Raw genomic sequence first — 22,685 nt, 5'->3', positions numbered from 1 at the left:
AGGTGAGTCTCAGCACAGGAGGCAAAGGGAGTGTACAAAGGAGCTCCAGGTACAGGTGATGCCACCCCTCAGCCCGCCATTTCCTTACAGACATGGTACCGACCATCTAAGATAAAGTTCTGTATCCAGGCCCACCCCAGGCGGTCAGTGGCGCTCAGACATCACATGACCTGTGCTCATCCAATAGCTGGGGACAGGATTTTGGGGCTGACCGTGTTCTGCACATATCACTCCAGTACATAACATATAACACGTCATGTGACACTGCCGGGGTCACTGGACCTGACATGCCCCATCCTCTACAGTGTCATCGTGTGAAGAGCCTACGCTTGCTCGCGCTTTCTCCGGTTCGCCAGCACACGATTTATCAGAAGCTCGAGTCTTCTTGATGTAGGTGGAAAGTGGAGACCGGACGTCCATTGGTGCAGCGTCCTCTGCGGTCTTTGCCTGCAGGGTCAACATAAAATGGTTACAAAGAGTTATATATGACGGTATAATGCCCCTAACACTATGGCGGTCTATTCCACTGACACTATGGCGGTATATACCCCTGACACTATGGCGGCCTACTCCTCTGACACTATGGTGATCTATTCCCCTGACACTATGGTGGTCTATTCCCCTGACACTATGGCGGTATATGCCCCTGACACTATGGCGGTCTATTTCCCTGACATTATGGCGGTATATTCCTTTGACACTATGCAGTATATACCCCTGACACTATGGCGGTCTATTCCCCTGATACCATGATGGTATATCCCCTGACACTATGGCTGTCTATTCCTCTGACACTATGGCGGTCAATTCCTCGTGACACTATGGCAGTATATTCCCCTGACACTATGGCGGTCTATTCCTTTGACACTATGGCAGTATATACCCCAGTCACTATGGCAGTATATTCCCCTGACACTGTGATGGTATATCACCTGACACTATGGCGGTCTATTCCTCTGACACTATGACGGTCTATTCCTCTGACACTATGGCGGTCTATTCCTCTGACACTATGACGGTCTATTCCTCTGACACTATGGCGGTCTATTCCCCTGACACTATGGCGGTCTATTCCTTTGACACTATGGCAGTATATACCCCAGTCACTATGGCAGTATATTCCCCTGACACTGTGATGGTATATCACCTGACACTATGGCGGTCTATTCCTCTGACACTATGACGGTCTATTCCTCTGACACTATGGCGGTCTATTCCCTGTGACATTATGGCGGCCTATTCCCCTGACACTATGGCGGTCTATTCCCCGTGACACTATGGTGGTCTATTCCTCGTGACACTATGGCGGTCTATTCCCCTGACACTATGGCGGTATATTTCCACTTTGCAGTCTTCAGCCATATTAATACCCAGGACACGGCCCACAATAACCCATCCCCTTGGAACGTCCTAATTGTCCGAATACAAACACGCTGACATGTAAAACAAAGCCGAGCAGCCTGACACAAAGCGAACAACACAGGCGGAATAACAATTCTGCGGCAGCTCTATCATTAACATCCTCCACCGCGCCTCATTAACCCGACCCCCCCTAGTGTCAAACTGCAGCGTCTGCACCAATTAACACAAGAGATCCCCAGCTCAAGGCTTTATAGTCTAATGCTAAACGACAGACTCCATCAGATGTGAAACTACAACTCCCAGCATGTCCTGGCAGTACTGGCTTATACAGCATAAGAGGTCACGTCAGACTTACCACATGGGACTTGCTGCCCTCTAGTGTTGGACTGTTTAAATCAGGAATGTTTTCTAGATTATCAATACGTTTGTTCAATACGGATGGTGAATTGGTCTGTGATGTGATACGGGGACTCCTCCTTAAAGGCACCGCTGTTCTCCGGAGGACATGAGGACTCTGCTTCCCCGATGGGATATCAGAAAATCCTACAGGACATAAAAATAATTTTATATAGACGTGATCTACATAACAATCCTGAGATACATCCTGTATTATACTCCAGAGCTGCGCTCACTATTCTGCTGGTACAGTCACTGTGTACATACATTACATTACTTATCCTGTATTATACTCCAGAGCTGTGCTCACTATTCTGCTGGTACAGTCACTGTGTACATACATTACATTACTTATCCTGTATTATACTCCAGAGCTGCGCTCACTATTCTGCTGGTGCAGTCACTGTGTACATACTGTACATTACATTACTTATCCTGTATTATACTCCAGAGCTGCGCTCACTATTCTGCTGGTGCAGTCACTGTGTACATACATTACATATCCTGTATTATACTCCAGAGCTGCGCTCACTATTCTGCTGGTACAGTCACTGTGTACATACATTACATTACTTATCCTGTATTATACTTCAGAGCTGCGCTCACTATTCTGCTGGTGCAGTCACTGTGTACATACATTACATTACTTATCCTGTATTATACTCCAGAGCTGCGCTCACTATTCTGCTGTATACCTTTTTTTACAATCTCTGGCAATCCTTCGGGCTCATACTCTTCTTCTAAGCTCCGACTTGCAGTTTTCTTCACTCTCTTGGTCAGGGCCTGGGGTGTTGATGGAGTTTGCCCCATGTTCCCGGACTCCCTCCGCCTCTTGCCCGCTTGCTTCCCTTGCGTTGATCTTCTGCTCTTCCTTCTTTTCTTGGCCTCTTCCGCCTCCACTTCTGGCTGTGATGTTTGAGGTTCTGTGGCTTCTTTCTTGGTCTTCAGCTCCTTCAGTCTTGTGCTCAGCACCTCCAGCTGCTTCTTCAGCGTCTCGTTGGTATCTTCCAGCTTGTGCGTCTTGATCATTAAGTTGCAGTACTTCTCCACGCTCTCGTCCGCCTCCTCCGTCTTCTCTTCTAAGCATTGCTTTAATTCCTCGATCTCCGACAGCAAATCATTATCACTGGTGGTCGTGTCTGTTGCTGTATCAAAATAAATATGCACATGTGAATTGATGGCCAAAAACATCACAAAAAACTGTGAGAAAATGCATTTACCTTCAGTCACCACCAGAGGGAGATCACTGTATACAATGAACTCAATAATAATGAAGAGTATACAGAAAAGCTCCCTCTAGTGGCAGCCTAAATGTTATACTATATTTGCAATGGCTACAGACATAAAAATCTAAAAAAAATTAAAGCCAATTTAGATTTTTTGGTGGTATGCGTGACGTATTAAGCCCTCTATGGCCACCAGGCAGGTTCCCAATTGGGTAATCACCTATCCCTTTAACTATGACATAACATACTGTGATGCTTCTCGGTGAGGTCCTTCAGCGTCTCTTCCTGCTGGGACAGTCTCTTCTGCAGCTGTTCTTTCTCCCCCTGCAGCGCTTCACACGACTTCATCCATTGCCGGAGATCACTGCTGGTTTTTGCATTTTCCTTCTTCAGATCCTCAAAGTTTTCCTAAAAAAAAAAAAAATTGTAAAAAAGTCAATGCACAGTGAAATAAAAAAAATTCTAATACCCCTAGTCCTGTGTATTAAGGAAGTCCTCCGGGATTCAGCCCAGAGTCCTCCTGGTGTCCATGGCTGCAGGACATCATCTGATGTTCTGGTCCTGCGACGGATCAGAACAACGGACAGGCCCACATTAACGTGAACTGTCGAATCCATTGTACCTGCAGGAATGAATCACAGCAAGGGGGTCCCCAATGCAAGTGCCCCTCCATACCGCAAAGGGTACATAGAGGTGGTTTTTGGTTGACCCTGTTGTTTTTAATAAGGCCTTGTCCTGTCCGATCTTTCTGCGATTATATTGCAACAAGAGCCGCAACGTGAGCCCTTAGTATAGGAGGATTGTCACATGTGGCAGAAAGCTGAGGTTCGGTCTCACCTCGGTCCGAGAACGTTCCAAGACTGAACACTGCTATGTTTTTAAGTTTCCTGCACTCACATAAGTTTATACCTCTAGGACAAGCCCTTTAAGACAATAAATGAGCGGTAATAACGCGGCAGGTGCCGCCAGGGCCTCAGCCTCCACAGTACGGTCAATAAATGTAATTTTTAGCCGGTATCTGCCAGCAGATCGATGGCACATTGCAGATTATCGCAGCTGCCAAGTCCACACTTACCTTAAGTCGTTTCAGCTCCGCCAGCTGCTCCCGAGCTTTACGCAAGGATTCATTCAATTCCCCATTGCCGGCTTTTAAGCAATCAATCTCCTGTTTGTGCACATTAAGATGTGTTTCCAGCGACGTCAGCTTCTCCCGGTAGCGCGCTAGCTCGCTGGCCTGCTGTAAAAAAACAGAGACCGGTTACGGCAGGGAAAAGTTTCTAAAACTCCTTTAAGAGTTCCCATGTACCAAAGTTAAAAACATCAAATGTCAATAAGTAACCCATTGTGGACTGCTCGGCGCTTCCCAGATCATAATGTCTATAGAGGCCAAATCCAGTAATAGAAGATTTTTCACTAGAGCCCTACCAGGACCTTTCACACAAGCATGTAAAAAATGTACTATAGTGTGACAATCACACCATAACGGACAGATGGAATGGAGCCAAAAAGGTAAAGTGAAGGCAGCAAGGAACAGTCTAGTATATGCTAAATCCATTAATAGAAGCTTCACTACAGACCGTCCAGGACCTTTCACACAATGAAGTAAAAACATAGGAGTTTTATGATCCTGTATCTGACAATCACACCATGACAGACAGATGGAATGGAGCCAAAAAGGTAAAGTGAAGGCAGCAAGGATCAGTCCAGTATATGCTAAATCCATTAATAGAAGCTTCACTACAGACCGTCCAGGACCTTTCACACAGTGATGTAAAAATGTTGAGTTTTATGACAACCACACCATGACTGGCAGAAAGACGTGATGGTGTGACGGTAGTAAGTACCAATCCAGAATATGCTACATCCATTACTTTAGGCTGCGTAATAGAAGAAACGTCACTTCCAGGACCTTTCATACAGTGATGTAAAAAAAAAAAAAGTGAAATATCCCCTATGTCCGCTAATATGAGTCTGTGAACCATGCACAGGTTCCCATTTGCAGGGGATAAAGGTGGATATTCCTGAGCACTTGGTACGTCCTATGCTGTGCCCTTACCCCGGTTGTGCAGACCTGCGCCCACTAACACACTGATAGAACAAGTAGTAAACGGTCCTCTTTATATCCTGCACTCAGGAAACGTTGTATGACGTGTTATACATTTGGTCTATATGGATTATTATCAGATATCATTTGCTTACCTGTTCCCGTATCTCATCCAATAGGGACTGATGACGGGATTCGGCCTGGAGGAGACGCTCTTCGTATTCCTTTATATCATCCTTGTGCTTCTTTACTTGAGACTCCAGCTCACTTTGGAGGGACGTTAAGGACGCCTTCATTTCTTCCGCCTCTGATGTAGCGGTCAGGAGCTGAGCCTATAGAGAGCAGATTATATATAATGTATACTGGGCAGATATAACTTACATATAACGTATACTACACTTCTATTAGCAAGACATTGACATATAGGAGAATGCAGCCTGTGCAGTTCTGCAGCACAGCCCCATTCACTTCAATGGTCTAAGCTGCTGCAGCAGACACACATACAGACAGTAGGAAGAGCTCCATCTAGTGGTGACTGCAGACAGCCGGCAAATCTATATCTATGCATGAGCCATTTCAAGCTATGGACCTGACAGCTAGAAATGTAAAGGTCATGTAGGACATCTTAACATTAAATTTTAGGGGCTTTTTTTGCAGATTTTCCTTGTCATTGGGGCTCATACATTAGTGTGCTAGTGCACATCGCGGAGCTGATCCAGATCCTCTAGAACCCAGCAGTGTAGGCAGTTCCGGTGGATCACATGACTGAAGGGACGTTACATCATGGTGGCTTCCATAGCTAAGTGAGCGCTATGTATACAAGTAGGAAAGCCGGCTCCTAGGGTTGAGCGATCGGGATCGGAAAAGATCGGATCCCGATTGGTGATTGAGCAAATTTCGCGATCGGCTGGAAAATGATCGGAAATTGGATTTTGAAATCTCAAGATTGGCTCTACCCTAAAAGTGACTTTTCCCATAGAGAAGCATTGACTAGGGTTGAGCGATCGGGATAGATCAGATCCCGATAGGCGATCGAGCAAATTTCGCAATCAGGATTGGCTGGAAAATGATCGGAAATTGGATTTTAAAATCGATCCTGAAGTCCCAAGATCGGCTCAACCCTACCGGCTCCCCATTCCTGCACAACCTTGAGCAGCTGTCAACTCTGCAAGGACCTACAGGTAAGCCCTTGCAGAGATAAACACAGACCACTTGGATGTATATAGTCAATGGATGGTCAGCAAGAGGTTAAAAAGTGAAATCTAGAAAGGCTATTCTTATAGGGAGCAGTAACTCACGCTGCTGTCCTTGTGCTGCCTCTTGATCGCCTCCATTTCCTCCTCCAGATCTCGCCGTTCGCGGCACTTCTGCTCTTCAATACCTTTGATATGTAAATCAGCATCTTGCAATTTCTTCTGCAAACCCTGACAATTGTCTCCTAGCTCAGCCACCTGCAATTTACCGGAGAGGAGAAGATAAGGCGGCCGGCCGCTCCGGTAAGGAAGATACACGTCTGAGAAGTATCATGAAAAGCCCGGGGCTTATCTCACCCTGGAGATCCTGCAGCCAGCAAGGCAATGTAATCCAGGATACTGACAATTACAGCTCTACCCACCCCCCTGCAGAGAATGAGTCTCACTTTCTGGCACTGCTGGAAGGGACTATATACTGCAGTCAATGAAAGACTATATACATTGCTATTCGAAAACCCATAACTATAGGTATTGCTTATCATTCCGGACCACAAGGTGTTGACCTGGTGACAAACGCTGCTCTGCTTTATCTCTCTAATACATATTCAATCGGGAATAGTCGGCGACTAAAAGATGCAACACAGAATACTAAACAGCAGCGTCCAGGATTAGAACACACGACTGTATTTCTCAAAAACAGCGCCACACTAGTCTATGGAGAGTCTCTGGTATTGCAGCTCAACTTTATTGACATGAAAACCGTTAAGTTGCAATACCATAGACATCCTGTTCACACGGGTGGCACTGTTTTTGGAAAAAAAAAAATGTAATTTTTTTCTAATCATGGATAACCCCATAAAGGTCCGAGGGGGGCAAGGAAATGATCATTAGCATTTATGATGCACCATGTTCCCAAAGAGGTGAATGGATGTGATCATGCATGAGCGCCACCATTGCATTCACATAGGGCCCCCAGAGACCTCTGTTCTCATGATCGCGTGGTCGGACCCCCACTTATCCCCTAGAGCGTGTCTTTCATAGGACAACTCCCTGCAAATAGACAGGTTACGGAAGACTCCAGTGTTTTCTTTAGCTATGCAGAGTAGTCATCGAAGGAGCTTCAGTTGCTATTGCTGATGTTGTCGCCCATATCTAAGTCCGGGATCTGCAGAGCGAATACTAAGATGGATCTTACAGAACCTTAGATGGTGAAGATGATGATGCCAAAGGTTCTGGAAGTGGCACCAACTGCTGCAGATAAGATGATGACCTGACTTTGAAGTGGAGGGAACTATGGGCAGTATGGAAGTGAGGAGAGCTAAAACTCCTACGCGGACCTGTTTCCAGGGTAAAAGACTACAAACCCCCCTCTGTAGTCAGACCCAGCAGTCATACTCATTGTATCGCCCTACTTCTTACATACGTACACTCGGTAGGTTAGAAAGAAGTAGATCTCACAAACCTACTGTAGATGCCTACAAGCAATCACACTAAAGAACAGTGAACTTCCATAAGCAATGGCCGGCCGGAGCTAATGGACACTAACTAAAAGACAATGAACCAAGGGGAACAACAATGGACTAAGTCTTTACCTTATCTAGAAGATTTTGTTTTTCAGTTTTGGTGGATTCCATCTGCGCTTCAAGATCACTACAAGAGGTTTTCAGACCAGCCATGGTGGACAGAAGAGTCTCATTCTCTTCGGAAAGGGTCTGAACCTTCTCTTCTAATTCTTCTACTGCAGTCTGTAGACTCTTATTTGTGTTCCTCAAATTTTCACATTCAACTTCCAACCGGGAGACTTCTGAAGAATATTTGGTCTCCGACTGCTCTGCGTCTTTTATTTGGTTCTCGAGGGCCACCAGTTGTTGAGTCTTCTCGTCAAGTTGAAGTTTACATTCTTCTTGTTCCAAAGTAAGCTTTTCAAGAGACATCTTCAGGTCACTGCTAGACATCTGGGCCTGTTCCAACTCTTGCTGCAACTGTTCATTCTGCTGCTTCATCTTGGATGAAATATCGGCATATTCAGCCATGGTGGTTTCATGTTTTTGGTCAGATAGGGCTTTCTGGGCAAGTAAGTCTTCAAGTTCTACTTGAAGCAAATCCTGTTGTTTCTTGAAGTCGTCCCTATACTGAGTACACTCAAGGTCTTTATTCTCCAAAGTTTTCATAATGGTTCCAATTGTGGCTTCTAACTCAACAATTTTCTCACGGCTCCTCTCAAGTTCTTCTTCCAGTTCCTCGATTTTCTTCCGTAAACAGTTTAATTCGATTTCTAAAGCTTCTTTTTGCTCCTTGACTCTCTCCACTTCCTCCTTCGCCGTCTCCTCTTGTAAGATGGCGTTCTCCAAATTCTCTTCAGACATGACCAATTCTCGTTCCAAGGACTCGATCTTGTCATTCAACTTGTCAAATTTGCGCTCTGACTCTTTTAGCTTTTCCATTGAACGTTGCTTCTTCTTCTCATCAGCTTCGATCTTGACTTTAAGCTTCTCTATTCCAGTACGCATCAGAGTAACCTCTTCCTGAGCAGAATTCAAGCTTTGGCCCAGCTCCTTCTTCTCATGTTGACATCGTTCCAGAGTTCTCGAAAGCTTCTCGTTTTCCGCTTGCATCGTACTTAGTTGTATCTGGAGATCTTCTTGCCCAGTGACCAGTATTTTCTTTTCTTCTTGAATTCTTAGGACCTCGTTCTTCAACTCTTGAACTTGTGTCATCTCATTTTCTTTCAAGCCAACCATAGAATCCCTTTCTTCCTTGAGTTGTTCTGCAGTCAATTTTGCAGCTTGAAGTTCTTCCTTCAGTGTTCGTAATTCAGCTTCCAGAATCTTTATTAGCTCCTTGGAGCTTACTTTACTAGATTCCAACTCCTGTTCCTTTACCTTAAGCTTGTGATACATTTGATCAAGCTCTTCCTTTTCTTCCACTAAACTCTCCAGTTCCCGATTTAGCTGACATTTCTCCGCCACAACAGTATTAAGATTCTCCCGAATCTCATTAAAGGACCGTAAATGGCCTTCGCTTTCCTCTTGTAAGCGCTGGCACTTGGACTGAAGGGCATCCAGGTCAGCTTCTAGAGATAACGCGTGGTTCTCAATATTTGCTTTATCAGATTTCGCCCGCTTTAGCTCAAGCTCTGTTTGAAGATAATTTTCTTTCCATTCTTTGCTAGAGAGCTCCAAGCTTTCTCGTATATTAGACAACTCGGATAGTTGCTGCTTCAGTATCTCCATGGCGTTTGAAGAATTCTGAAGCTCTTTTTCAAATTCCGCAATTTTATTTGCCGACTCCGATTTCTCGCTAGAAATCAACTCAATTTGTCCTAGTAATTCCAATCTTTCGATTTCGAGTTCTTTCGATTTGTTGTCAAGGTCTTGGATTTCTTGGTCTCTATTAAGAAGTTCCTCCTTTAGAACCTCAATTTGGGCCGACAGGTCTTTGATTTCCATCACCAGACTCTGGTTATCTTCTCTGTCCTTAGTCTTACAAAGATTCTGCTTCTCTTCCGTCTTGAGCTGGAGATTTTCAGGGGCATCTTGATCTTCTAGTTTGTCTACATGAGCTCCTCTAGGACTCTTCCTTCTCTTTCTCTCCCGGGAGGAGTTCTCATTATTTTCTATTTTTTCCTTAGGACTTTCATGATTAACCATCTTGGTTATGTTCTCATCGACAGCTTCGCTTTTAACTTTTGGACTTTGCTTTAGATGTCCTTGGTTGGCGAGAGAAAGGCTTCCGATGGGCAGAACGGTGCAGATGGTTTGATTGGCGGTATCGAGTTTTCCAGTTAACTAAAATAAAAAAGTCACTTAAAGTTATTACAACGTAGAAAAAAAAGTTTTATTTCAAAAAGTCTAGTTCTAGACATAGTCTTACGAAGCCAACCAATTTTTCACACCCTACGTTGAACAACTTTTTGGAATTTAATGAAAAATTATGGTTATGGATAAGTAAATGGCAAAAAGTTTGCAGCTTTAAGTCATCCAGAGGAAAATATCTCACAAAAAAAGTTTCCCCACGCACACTTACATCATCATTATCGAAGGACAGCAGGGAACGTGCACTTAAGTCGAAAACCTGGAGTTCAAGTCTTGCAGCCTCCAACTCCTGAGTCAAACGCTCCGTCACAGCCTTCTCAGCCGACAACTTGGTCTCCATTTCCAAAACTTGTTCTTTCAATTTCTCCTGCCACGTGGCTATCTCCGACAGGTGCTGTTGTTGCAACCTACTCAGTTCCATTTGGTAGACCATAAAGTCTTTCATTTCGTCAGATTCGTTGCTCTTTACGTCCAAGCTTAAGGCCTGTTGCTGCTGAGGAGGAGACTGCTGGAGGAGCAAGTCAACAATCTCGCTGGTAATAGACTTTCTACTTTCATTTCTGTCCACCCTTTCCTTTGCAGGGGGTGATGTAAAAGGTGACAAAACTGGCAGATTTTTGATGGCAGGTTTTTTGGACTCTCGCTGTGTAAGATCTGGTAACATCAGCGTGGTGTCATTAGCTGAAGCCAAAGAAAGGTGGTCCATGTTGATCAGTAAGGTCAAGTTTTCTTCTCGGTTCTGCGGCCCGACTGACTGATTGAATAGAGAAATATCTCCAGTGATATCCAAAAGAGAATTATCCATAAAGATTCCATCAGTGCCGATCAGCGCGGTGTCATCAAGACTATGGAAAATGGTCTTCTTCTCTTTTTGACTTTCAGGACCATCTTGAGAGACCTTCGTAGACTGTGAGCCATTACCATTGTTTGGTGGGCTCTGAAGGTCGATCAATTGTTCCTGGACTCTTTCCACTGGAGGATCTTCCTCTTTACCACTTTTGTTCAGCAATTCTAACTTCGTTTCTATGTTTCTTAAAGATGTTTCTTTGTCCTTCAGACAAACCCGTAAATCTTCTAGACTCTTATGTAGCGAACATTCATTTTCTCGAAGCTTCCCCACCAACGAAGACAATTCTTCATTAGCCCGAAGCAGACGACTATTCTCTTGCTGAATTCGGGAAACTTTTCCCTTCCATTCCGCAACTTCTCCTTTCAGATTTTCGTCTTGGCTTGCGTTTTCCTCTCTAGACCTATCGACCAGGCTATCTTCTGCAATGCTGTCGCTCTCTGAAGTGTCAATCTTTGCAGTCTTGAGTTGCGTCTTCTCGTTCTTCAGCACATTGCAGGCTTCGCCCAGTCTTTTCTTTTCCTCTGTCAGCTTCTCGATGTCTTTTTGATAAGAATTAATTGCCTTGGCCAGCGTTTCCCTCTCAGCAGACCAGGACTCAGACAACAGATTCAGCTCTTGTAGCCTATTTATAAGTTCTTTGTTCTTCTGAGATACAGACTCCATCTCTGCTTTAGCCAAGTTTAGTTTTTCTGATAATGTGTGGATTTCTTCTTCTTTTTCCTTGATGATCGATGCAAGACAGTCAACATTGGGCTCGGATGATCTGGACTCGTGCTTTTCTTCAACTTCAGACGCCTGTTTTTGGATTTCTCGTTGACTTCTCAGAAGAAGGTCGTGTTGACTTTGCAATTCTGAGTTTATCTTTTTCTGCGTCTCCAACTCGTTTTCCAAAAAGGACACCTGGTTTGACCAGACTTCTTGAGTCTTACGTTGTGTCTCCAGTTCAGATATTTTCTGTAGGAGGTTTTCTATTTCTTTTTGATATTTTTGACTTTCCGATACCATCTGGCTGCTCAGGTTTGCGCAGTTTACCTTCTGGACCTCCAGATCAGACGATCTTACATCAATGATATCTTGAAGGGTCTTTATTTGGGTGTGTAAGTTTTTCTTATCGTTCTCCAGTAACGTTATCTGATCTGTTAGACTCTGGACCTTCGTATCCAAGTCTTTGATCCTTCTAGACATTTCATCCTTCTCGGTGAAGAACTTGATGGTATTATTTTCATATTCGTTCTTCCACTGAGCCAAGTCTGTACATTCTTGCTCTTTACAATGAAGATGATTCTTCAAAGTGGTCAGTTCCTCGGACAGTTTCGCTTGGGCGTTCTTCATTTCGGTCAAGTCGTTCTCTCGCTTCTGCAGCATTTCCTTGGCAAAATCTTTTTCTTTCTCCAGGTTTGTCATGGTTGCTTTAAGATTTTCTAAGCAGGACGTGTCTTGGTAGTTAAGTTTCTGCACGGCCGCTTTCATCTCCACCTCCAATGTATTATTTTTGTCTGTAAAAGCGATACAGAAAAATTACACAATTGAGTAACGTCTTGGCTAAAAGTCTATCTCCAACTCTAAGCAACGTCTTATAGTGTATAAAGTCAAGCTACACAGAAAGTCGTCATTTTGTACACCCTTAACATTATATATCTTGTGCTGATCATAAGTTACAGTCTGTAGTCTACTCTAAAGCTGCATTCAGTTCTGTAGCCTTCAGAGCTGAAACCCTGAGTCTTTACAATCTTAGAAGTCATCTATACACCAGGTACTGTAAAATAATTTGCTAAAGACTTCCCTTCTTCCATAAGATATGTAGATGTGTGAACTACCTATGTGACCCCAAAAATCCCTTTCAATAATAACATTTTGACAACCTGAAGGTGCCACTAGAGGGAGCTTATTGTATCCAGAGTTATACAGTTTTGACTAAACCGCTCCATTCAAAAAGGAGGGGTGATGGGAGACTGCCCAGAATTCTTTATTTTTTTTTTTAAAGGGATTCTACCATTAAATAGCTATTTTTTCGGCTTTAGACGTTGGAATAGCCTTCAGAAAGGCCATTCGTCTCTTACCTTTAGACGTGGTCTCCGCAGCGCCATTCCTTACAAATCCTGGTTTTTACCAGTATGCTAATGAGTTCTCTCGCAGCAATGGGGGCGGCCCCCAGCGCTCAAATGGCGATGGGGGCATCCCCACTGCTGCCCGAGAATTCTCTCCAGCGACGCCTCCTTCTTCAGCTGCATCCTCCCTTTCTCTGTCGTCTTCCTTCTGCGTCAGCTCCGACGCCTGCGCAGTCGGCTCTGCCAGTGAGACACTAGTAGAGCCGACTGCGCATGCCGGCCGGCGGCCATATTTTTGAGGACACAATTGCGCGCACGCTCCTCGAAGTCTTCACCGAACAGAGCGTACTGCGCATGCTCAGTAAGGTCTGTACAGACCTCCGACGCACGAGTGAAGTCATCCAGGCTTCGGAGGGTCTGTACAGACCTTACTGAGCATGCGCAGTATGCTGTGTTCGGCGAAGACTTCGAGGCGCGTACTACGCGTGCGCGCAATAGCAGCCTCAAAAATTTGGCCGCCGGCCGGCATGCGCAGTCGGCTCTACTAGTGTCTTGATGGCAGAGCCGACTGAGCAAGCGTCGGAGCTAACGCAGAAGGAAGACGACAGAGAAGGGGAGGATGCAGCTGAAGATGGAGGCGTCGCTGGAGAGAATTCTCGAGCAGCAGTGGGGACGCCCCCATCGCCGTTTGAGCGCTGGGGCCCGCCCCCATTGCTGCGAGAGAACTCATTAGCATACCAGTAAAAAACAAGATTTCTAAAGAATGGCGCCGCGGATACCACGTCTAAAGGTAAGAGACGAATAGCCTTTCTAAAGGCTATTCCGACATCTAAAGCAGAAAAAAAATAGCTATTTAGTGGTAGAATCCCTTTAATGTGGATTGTGAGCCCCATATAGGGATCAATGTACTTTTTTCCCCCCTATCAGTATGTCTTTGTAGAATGGGAGGAAATCCACGCAAACACAGGGAGAACATGCAAACTCCTTGCAGATGTTTTTCCTGGCGGGATTCGAACCCAGGACTCCAGCGCTGCAAGGCTGCAGTGCTAACCACTGAGGCACCGTGTTGCCCCTTTACCCAGAATTCTTTTGATCCTTGGCAGGTCCAGAATTTGGAACCCACAGCTTACAGACATATCACTCTAAGGACAACCCTTTAGGTTACATTCACACAACCAAAACGGACTTGGCTAAGCGAGTGCAGGATCCATGCGGCACCCATTTTTTCATGGATGTGTTAGTCCACTCTGTAAACAAATAGCGCATGCTCTATTCATATAGATCTCAGGTGCCCCGTAGCCGATGTGCTCAGTTATCCGAATGACGGGTTAAAGGGGTTGTCCAAGATATTTTAGTATTGCAGCAGAAGGCCGGGGAAAGTGAAAAAAAAAAACAAAAAAACACATACTCTCCTTTCCCCACTGCTGCAAAGTCCCAAAATGCTGTCCGTTCCTTGAAATTTTCCCCCAGTGACCGCTTTGGCCAATCAGCAAAGGAACCAGGACGACCCCGTTCATTTCCATTGGTCGCAGATTGGTCTCAAAGGACTGGGCAGCGGCTTGGGATACTGGAGCACCAGGGATAGGCCTCCTGCTGAAATACTAAATTATCCTGGACAACCCCTTTAACTGTACCTATGATATAATGGGATTCGATGGTTTATAGAAATCTCCGCATCCATAGACAAGTTAGGCTATGACAATAAGTTCGCCGCACCACAGGAACTTTATAACGGCCCCCAAATATTAACGTCTACAGAAAAACATGGATCAAAAAATTACAATGAAATTGCAAAAAGAAAACAAAGAGCGGCCTGTGAACATGAAACCGCTGAACCCTTTCATTGTGGCTGTATTACAAGCATAAAGCAGCGGCGCTGGCAGCACAGTCGCGCGTTCTGTCTGTTTTCACACTACGCAGATCAGACTTGGGAGCTCGCACGTAGCCCGGGGCTGAGATTTTCTCATTACACCAGAACACATTTATCAAAGTCGCCGCTTCTGTATTTCTTCCAAAAATCTACTTTGTGTTGTATTATTAGTAATTAGCATAACAGCGACGTCTAAGACGCCGCGATACGGGGATGGCGCAGAGAGGAACGCACCACGGCCCAATAACTCCAGACCGGGGTGTATTAGTGTCATACAAACATGCTGCAGGGGGGCACTTACTTTTCAGCTCATCTATGAAGACCTGGTTCTGCCGCAGAGTCTGATTTGCTGTTCGGAATTCTTCGTCTAGTTTCGCGTGTTCTCTCGTTTTCTGGTCGAGTTGACTTTTAAGCGCATTTTGCTGAGACCTGGCGTCCTGAGGGCAACGACAAGGAGAGCAAATCCGGTTACAGAGGTTCAGATTTGGTTTTATTAATTCAGATTTTTTTAAATTCTATTTTCTGTACATGATTGTGGAGGCGGCCATCTTGCCCTATAGGCTATACAGCAGCCACATGGACAATAGAAGCCTGTAGTTTGGAGATGACTCCTTGGCTTCTATGGGACAGTGTTGTGGGCATGCTCTGTGACCCGTGCAGAGGTCACCGTGCAGGGAGGGGGAGGAGGTGAGCAGTGCCTCCTCCCCGAGATGTCCAACTCCTTTAATGTATAAACCATATGCAATAAGTGCCCTCTAGTGGTGGCTACAAGCAGTCAGATTTTTTTTTATTTAAAGGGGTGACCCAAATTTTAGTGTCAGAACTGGGACTGAACTGCGCGCCCAGGCCAATTGACCAATGAACATGATGTCACACGGCCTGTGAATTTGTTGCCTCAAACAGCTGATCTACAGGGGTCCTGGAAGTCGGATCCCCACCAATTTTATGATGGATATCCTATGCAAACGGAAGTCATGAATCTCATAAGCCCAGAAAATCTCTTTTAACGCTCATGTTGATGCAAAGGCCACTAGAGTATACACCAAGCTGTGTACTTGCAATATTAAAAGGGGTTGTAGCTAAAAACAGCGCCACACCTGTGCACAGGCTGCATCTGGTACTGCAGCTCAAAAGCATTCACCTCAACAAGTGTGGTGCCGTTTTTGACAGCACAAGATGACTAGCTGCAGCTAATGGGAGCTGTAACACAATGGCTGCCGCTTCTTACAGCGAGTCCGATCTGTGTTCTTTTGCTTCAGCTTGTCCTTCTGCACTGTGTATTTTAGGATATGAGGCAGTAGACACCCACCTACTATTATAGAGCAGAAAATCACAATTCTCCACCCGTGAAGCCTCCACAACAACTGTCACGGAACATCTTGCGATGGGGACGCTCAGATTATATGCAGTGCCCTAAATCTTACGTGGAGGTCAGGAGAATCTCCTTGGCTTCACTGAAGTGCAAAATCCAGAAAAATAAAGCACAAAATGGATAATCTGCAGCTTAGTGTGGCCGTGTGATATGACCGGGCACACACGTATGTACAGAAGCTGCACATTAGATGGCACATCCCATAATGGACATTTATTACCTATATACAGGATAGATGATACATGTCCAATGACTGGGCCCCCACAGATCACTAGAGCAGGGGTCCCACGTTCCCCCTCAAGGCATGACCACGATGAGTGGCGGTCACACATGCACTCTGCAACGCCTATGAGGCTGATGAGCGCCGTCTCCGGAACATTTACCTCCAGCTCCTTCTTCAGATCGCTCACTTGATTCTGGATGTTGGACGCGGTTTGTTCTGCTCTGGATAATTTCTGCTTTAAATCTTCTGCTTCGTGTTCCAAAATCTTCTTCCCATGAGTCACCTAAAGCAGAGGACAAGTCACGACCATGGAGGGAAGCAACGTCTGGATGTGCAGAGATACAAATAGAATTTAATTGGCGCCCAACACGTGACTACTGAGGACAATAATATGGTCGCCTGAGCCCCAGCAGTCCAAGGACCGGAGGCACCAATGGAACCGAGCACCACAGGTAGGTACTCATCATTTCTTTTTTTTATTTTATTTTACCCCCTCCTGTGGATTCATACAACACTGAAATTTTTATTTTATGGGGAATACTCAATGATCAGCAGACGTCTTACCCGGTCCAGTTCTGACTGAATGGCGTTAAACTCGTTCTTGGCTTGCTGGGACTCTTGGCTCAGTTTGGTTCTCGTCTGGTTGAGTTGTTGCTCCATATTCTTCAGGGCAGTCTGCTGACGGGACAGCTCCTGTATACACAATGAGAGGTGTTACACGGCAGCCAGCAGGGGGCGATGGCCGCTCGGGGTCTATGCCCTGCACACAGCACTGACATCCCAGCGGGCAGACAGGAGACAATACTAATAGAAGCAATGGACCTGCTGATGTTCCTTCTCCTGCTCCTTCAGTTTCTGCTCCAGGGTCAGCCGGGCGCTCTCGGCGTTCTGTCTCTGACAGCTCAGCTCTTCTGAAACCTTCTTCAGCTTCTGCTCGGCCGACGTGCACTGAAAAATAACAATGGATAGGTTAGATAATAGAAGACCAAGGAGATGAAACTGCCCGCGAGAAAAATACTACAAGAAATACTGGAGACGAGACAGACTGCAAAGGAGAAGCTAATTACCTATTGTTAAAGGGATTCTATCATTAAAATGCAATTTTTTTCTGGGTACCACGTTGGAATAGCCTTAAGAAAGTCTATTCTTCTCCTACCTTTAGATGTCTTCTCTGCGCCGTTGTTCGATATACATACCATTTTTCGTCGGTATGCAAATAAGTTCTCTCGCAGCACAGGGGGCGGTCCTCAGCGCTTAAACAGCACTAGGGGCGTCCCCAATGCTGCAAGCGAACTCTCCAGCGCCGCCTCCATCTTCTTCTGGAACGGCCTCTCTTCGCTTCTTCTTCCGGAGCTGGCATCAAACTTCTAGGCCTCACCGACTGCGCATGCCCGCCGGCCACTAGAAAATGGCCACTTACACAGTATTGTAAGTGGCCATTTTCTTGTGGCCGGTAGGCATGCGCAGTTGGCTCTGCCCGAGGCCTAGAAGCCAACCCCTTTGAAGCCAATCCTGGAAGAAGACGCGCAGAGAAGCCGTTCCAGAAGAAGATGGAGGTGGTGCTGGAGAGCTCTCTCTGAGCGATGGGGATGCCCCCAGTGCTGCAAGAGAACTCATTTGCATACCGACATAAACCGGGATTTCAAGCGAACGGCGGCGTGGACAAAACAACAAAAGGTAGGAGAAGAATAGCCTTTCTTAAGGCTATTCCGATGTGTTAATGAGAAAAAAATGTGTTTGAATGGTAGGATCCCATAGACAAGCACTATCAGGAGGGGAGGGGACGTTCCTCCCCGCTCACACAGCACAGCACGATAGGCGCTGCTTTGAAGAAGGACGTTACTGGCAGACTGTCAAGAACGCCCTTCTGACTGTAAAGAGCTACGGTAACGGGACCGATAGCTCTTCACCCGGGGCACAGATCGTGAAAGCCGATAGTGCGCTGAATTCACTGCACTGTCAACTTTCCAGCAGTATATAGAACGGCCTGTGCCTAAGTCCTCTTTAAGGAACAGCACAGTCCCTTCAGTCAGGTGATCAGTGGGATTGCAGGGGCCCCCACCATACATCAATGGATTATACTAAGGATATGCCATCAATACTGTATTCTTGGACAACCCCTTTAAGAATGACATTTACTTACCTTGTCTATAGACTGCTCATACTGTACAGTCACCCGCGCCAGGTCATCGCGGCTCTTCACCAGGGTCTTGTCTCGCTCGGCCAGCTCGGCCTGCGTCTTCTCCAGCAGCTTCTGAGTCTCCTGCAGTTTGTTCAGCTGATTTTTCAGCTCCTTCTCTTGGACTTGCACTCGCAGCTCCAGATCACCGACTTTAGATCTCAGCTCTGCAGAAGGAACGGAAGTAGATGCAGCGATCAGTACAGTACAGGGGTATATATGTATACTGCAGAGATGGCGATGTTCACCTATACGCCTGATGGGTGTTATTTCTGTGTTGCACCTATATACAACTCCAATAATAACATTCAGATACGATATTATAAAATGACTATTCATGTCTTATGTGCTCAGTTAAAGGGGCTTTCCAGGATTAACATATCGAAGGCTTATCCTTAGGGTAACGCCATACATATCTGATTGGCGGGGGGCTGACAACCTACACACTGGTCCATGGCCACCCATCTGTGCAGAGAACTAAAGGGTGGTAGGGGGTCGGCTGCAGTAACATAGGGAAACGTGGTGGTCCTAGAGGTGAGACCCCCACCTACAAAACAACCCATGGCCGCTCACCTTGATTCTGGTTCCTGAGCTGATCGTTTGCAGGATTGTTGGAGGACTCGGAGAAACTCCTGTTCACGCTGTCAGATTTGAGGCCTCTTTTGCTCGGCGTCTCTTCTTGCTCCCACGGATAGTGGATGGAGCTGTAATTCCTCTTCAGGGAAGCGTCATGGCTGCTGGATGTCGTGCGACTCGGCGTTCGCTCTTGCTGCCACGAGAACACCGAGGAGGAGGTCTGGTGACGAGCGATGTCGCGGTGGTTCATTGTATTCTGGGGCGTGGGCTGAGGCGTCTGGTTCACCAACTGCACAGACGGAGGCAGAAAGAGCTCGGTCATTGCAGACACGAGACAGGTACAAGAATACGAAAAAGCAACGACTGGAAACAAGCAGAGCTGCAGTGTAAAGCAACGACACGAGCCAAGACCATCTAGGCCATCACGTTCCCCTCACACCCTTCCTGAGGGAACACCTTACTTACCTTAATTTGCAGTATTTTTAACTCCGTCTCCAGCCTCTTCCGCTCTTCCACCTCCTTGTTATACTTTTCTTGCAGATCTTCATATTTAGACTCTGTACAAATATTACCATTAAATTTGACCGGCGTGATCGCGGCAGTAAAGCTTTTCTGAGGGGTGACGCACACAGACATGTCCGACTGCTGGCTCCTCTCCAGGTCATTCTTATACCTGCGGGACAAAAAGGGAAGGTCCACCATAAAATCCAGTATTCACCCCTTAACTCTGGTCAGATATATACATTTCCATGCTCCTCGTGGGAGGGGCCTAGCACACATTAGCCCCGCCCCTGCTGACCTCTTCAGCTCTTGCTCCAGTTTCTCTATGTGCTTCTTGCTGGCGCTCAGCTGTCCCTCCAGGAAGTTGATCTGCGTGTCCTTCACCTGCTGCTCGTGGCTCAGTTTCTGCCGCGTCTTCTCCTGGTTGTCACATAACTCTATCAAGCTCTGGTTCTCTCTTTTCAGCGCCGTGACTTCACTTTTCTCACTTTCAACCTGTTAAAGGCACAACTTGAGGTTACAAAAAGCTAAAATTTCTCTCCATCTTTATAACAATTTTTTTCTTAGCTTACACAAATACATCTTGAATATGAAGAAACTTTATAAAATGTTCGTATTGCGTACACAGTTCCCATGCAGACTAATGTGTTAGCATGGTTACAGACTACAAACACATCCCATGTAGTCTGCTTGATGGCAGTTTACCAAATGTATGTAAGCATGGGGTAGGAGGCCAAAAAGGAATAGGACTGCAGGATCAGACTGCGCAGGATCTGTTTGTGGTCTGTAACCATGTTGACACATAGGCTAACACAAGAGCTGTATACACAAAACGGTCTGATATTTAAGATGGACATCTCCTTAAATTATTGTATAAAGGTTTTGCTCTGTGTCTATTTCTCATTAGATATCTGCTTGCTGTCAGTGACTGAGAACATTCATAGATTAAAAGGGATTTTAGGATTCGGACCCCCCTGAGCTATCCAGTCTAGGCAACCCTCTAGTCTGGACCGTACAATGATATAAGTTACCTGAGCTGATACATTGTAACAAATAGGAAAGAGATTTGCACTGCTGTATAGTGAGAGGATCTCATGGGGGCCCCTGTATCAGCCACACTGGGGGACATAGATGGGATCTAACGTGTAGCCCCGATACCTTCTGTTTCTGTTTTTGGAAGGCCGCCTCCAGGGACTCCAGCTGGAACTGTTTCTGCTGTCGCTCCTTCTTCAGCTTATCCAGCTGACTCTCCAGCTCCTGGATCTTCTGCAGGGTCTTGGTGGGCAGACCCTCCTTCCACTCCTCCACCACCCAACTCATCGTCCTGCTCTGCGGGGTCCACTTGTAGTTCTGTAACATAAGAGAATCATGAGGTTCCGATCTACAGGAGCCCTAGTGATGAAAGGGGAACTAACGGGGCGTGACATTCACATCCAATTATACGAGCCTGAGTATATAGCGCCCAACAAGACTGGAGACCCACCACATATAAGGCAGGTGCTATATACAGCACAGGGGAGAACTATCTGATCAGTGGAGGGCTGACCACTAGGACCCCACTGAACATGACGTCACAGTACAGGGATAATACACACAGTGATGTCACAGTACAGGGATAATACACACAGTGATGTCACAGTACAGAGATAATACACACAGTGATGTCACAGTACAGGATAATACACACAGTGATGTCACAGTACAGGGATAATACACACAGTGATGTCACAGTACAGAGATAATACACACAGTGATGTCACAGTACAGAGATAATACACACAGTGATGTCACAGTACAGGATAATACACACAGTGATGTCACAGTACAGGATAATACACACAGTGATGTCACAGTACAGGGATAATACACACAGTGATGTCACAGTACAGAGATAATACACACAGTGATGTCACAGTACAGAGATAATACACACAGTGATGTCACAGTACAGAGATAATACACACAGTGATGTCACAGTACAGAGATAATACACACAGTGATGTCACAGTACAGGATAATACACACAGTGATGTCACAGTACAGGGATAATACACACAGTGATGTCACAGTACAGGATAATACACACAGTGATGTCACAGTACAGAGATAATACACACAGTGATGTCACAGTACAGAGATAATACACACAGTGATGTCACAGTACAGGATAATACACACAGTGATGTCACAGTACAGAGATAATACACAGTGATGTCACAGTACAGAGATAATACACACAGTGACGTCACAGTACAGAGATAATACACAGTGATGTCACAGTACAGAGATAATACACACAGTGACGTCACAGTACAGAGATAATACACAGTGACGTCACAGTACAGGATATTATATCACTATGTTACTGGAGGCAGAGTTGAAGTTATTTTCATTGCTGTATACTGTATGTGAACTTGTCACTGCAGTAAATAGCGGATCATGTGACCTGCACGGACGTTGTAGTAAGGTCTGATGACACGATCACATTGTATAGGACACCAGATCTAGTCCATTATGATCGGGCGATAAGTCCCGGTCACTATATAGTGGTGGACTGTCCTCCCCTGCCGGGGGCGCTGTTGTTCCTCTCACCTGTCTCTAGGATCACCGCCCGGCTCCCGTCATCTCATCCGCTGCGATAACGAGTCAAACACCGCGCTGTCCCCAGCACACAACAGACACACAGCGGGACCGCCCATGTACGGATGAATCGCTGTGATTGGTTCATACGCGTCCCTTCACCCTGTCATTGGACAGAACGCATCATAATATCCCGCCCCCCAATCAGACTCACATCGTGGAGAGAGCGGAGTGGGCGTGGCTTCAATTCAAATATCTCACCGGGAAATATAAGCCTGAGCGCGATTGGCTGCTGTGAAGACGAATGTGATTGGTGTTTGTGCTGTGACCTCATTGTCCAATCAGAGCAGTGCGTGGGGAATTTTAAAAGCTGGAGGAGACTGCAGTGGGCACTGTGTGAACAGGCGCGTATGTGGCGGACGGTACCGGGGCTGCTATAGAGGAGTCTGA

At 45.9% G+C, this 22,685-nt stretch overlaps 1 protein-coding gene across 1 annotated transcript; it reads right to left on the bottom strand.

The window, feature by feature from the left end:
* Positions 1-273: 273 nt before the first annotated feature.
* CENPF (centromere protein F) lies at positions 274-22,321 on the bottom strand. Its single transcript, XM_075267077.1, has 19 exons — positions 22,248-22,321; positions 20,814-21,005; positions 19,954-20,150; positions 19,620-19,827; positions 19,152-19,443; positions 18,543-18,745; positions 17,222-17,347; positions 16,964-17,092; positions 16,560-16,682; positions 15,106-15,241; positions 10,248-12,382; positions 7,814-10,009; positions 6,327-6,479; positions 5,184-5,360; positions 4,060-4,221; positions 3,233-3,392; positions 2,454-2,903; positions 1,718-1,905; positions 274-447 (listed from the first exon to the last, which is right to left on the bottom strand). The coding sequence occupies exons 2-19, from the start codon at positions 20,973-20,975 to the stop codon at positions 274-276; spliced, it is 7,371 nt and encodes a 2,456-aa protein (XP_075123178.1). The 5' UTR covers positions 20,976-21,005; positions 22,248-22,321.
* Positions 22,322-22,685: the final 364 nt, after the last annotated feature.

The sequence above is a fragment of the Leptodactylus fuscus genome, chromosome 3 (assembly GCF_031893055.1).
Source record: "Leptodactylus fuscus isolate aLepFus1 chromosome 3, aLepFus1.hap2, whole genome shotgun sequence".
Classification (NCBI taxonomy): Eukaryota; Metazoa; Chordata; class Amphibia; order Anura; family Leptodactylidae; genus Leptodactylus; species Leptodactylus fuscus.
This window is presented reverse-complemented; position numbering and strand designations above follow the sequence as displayed.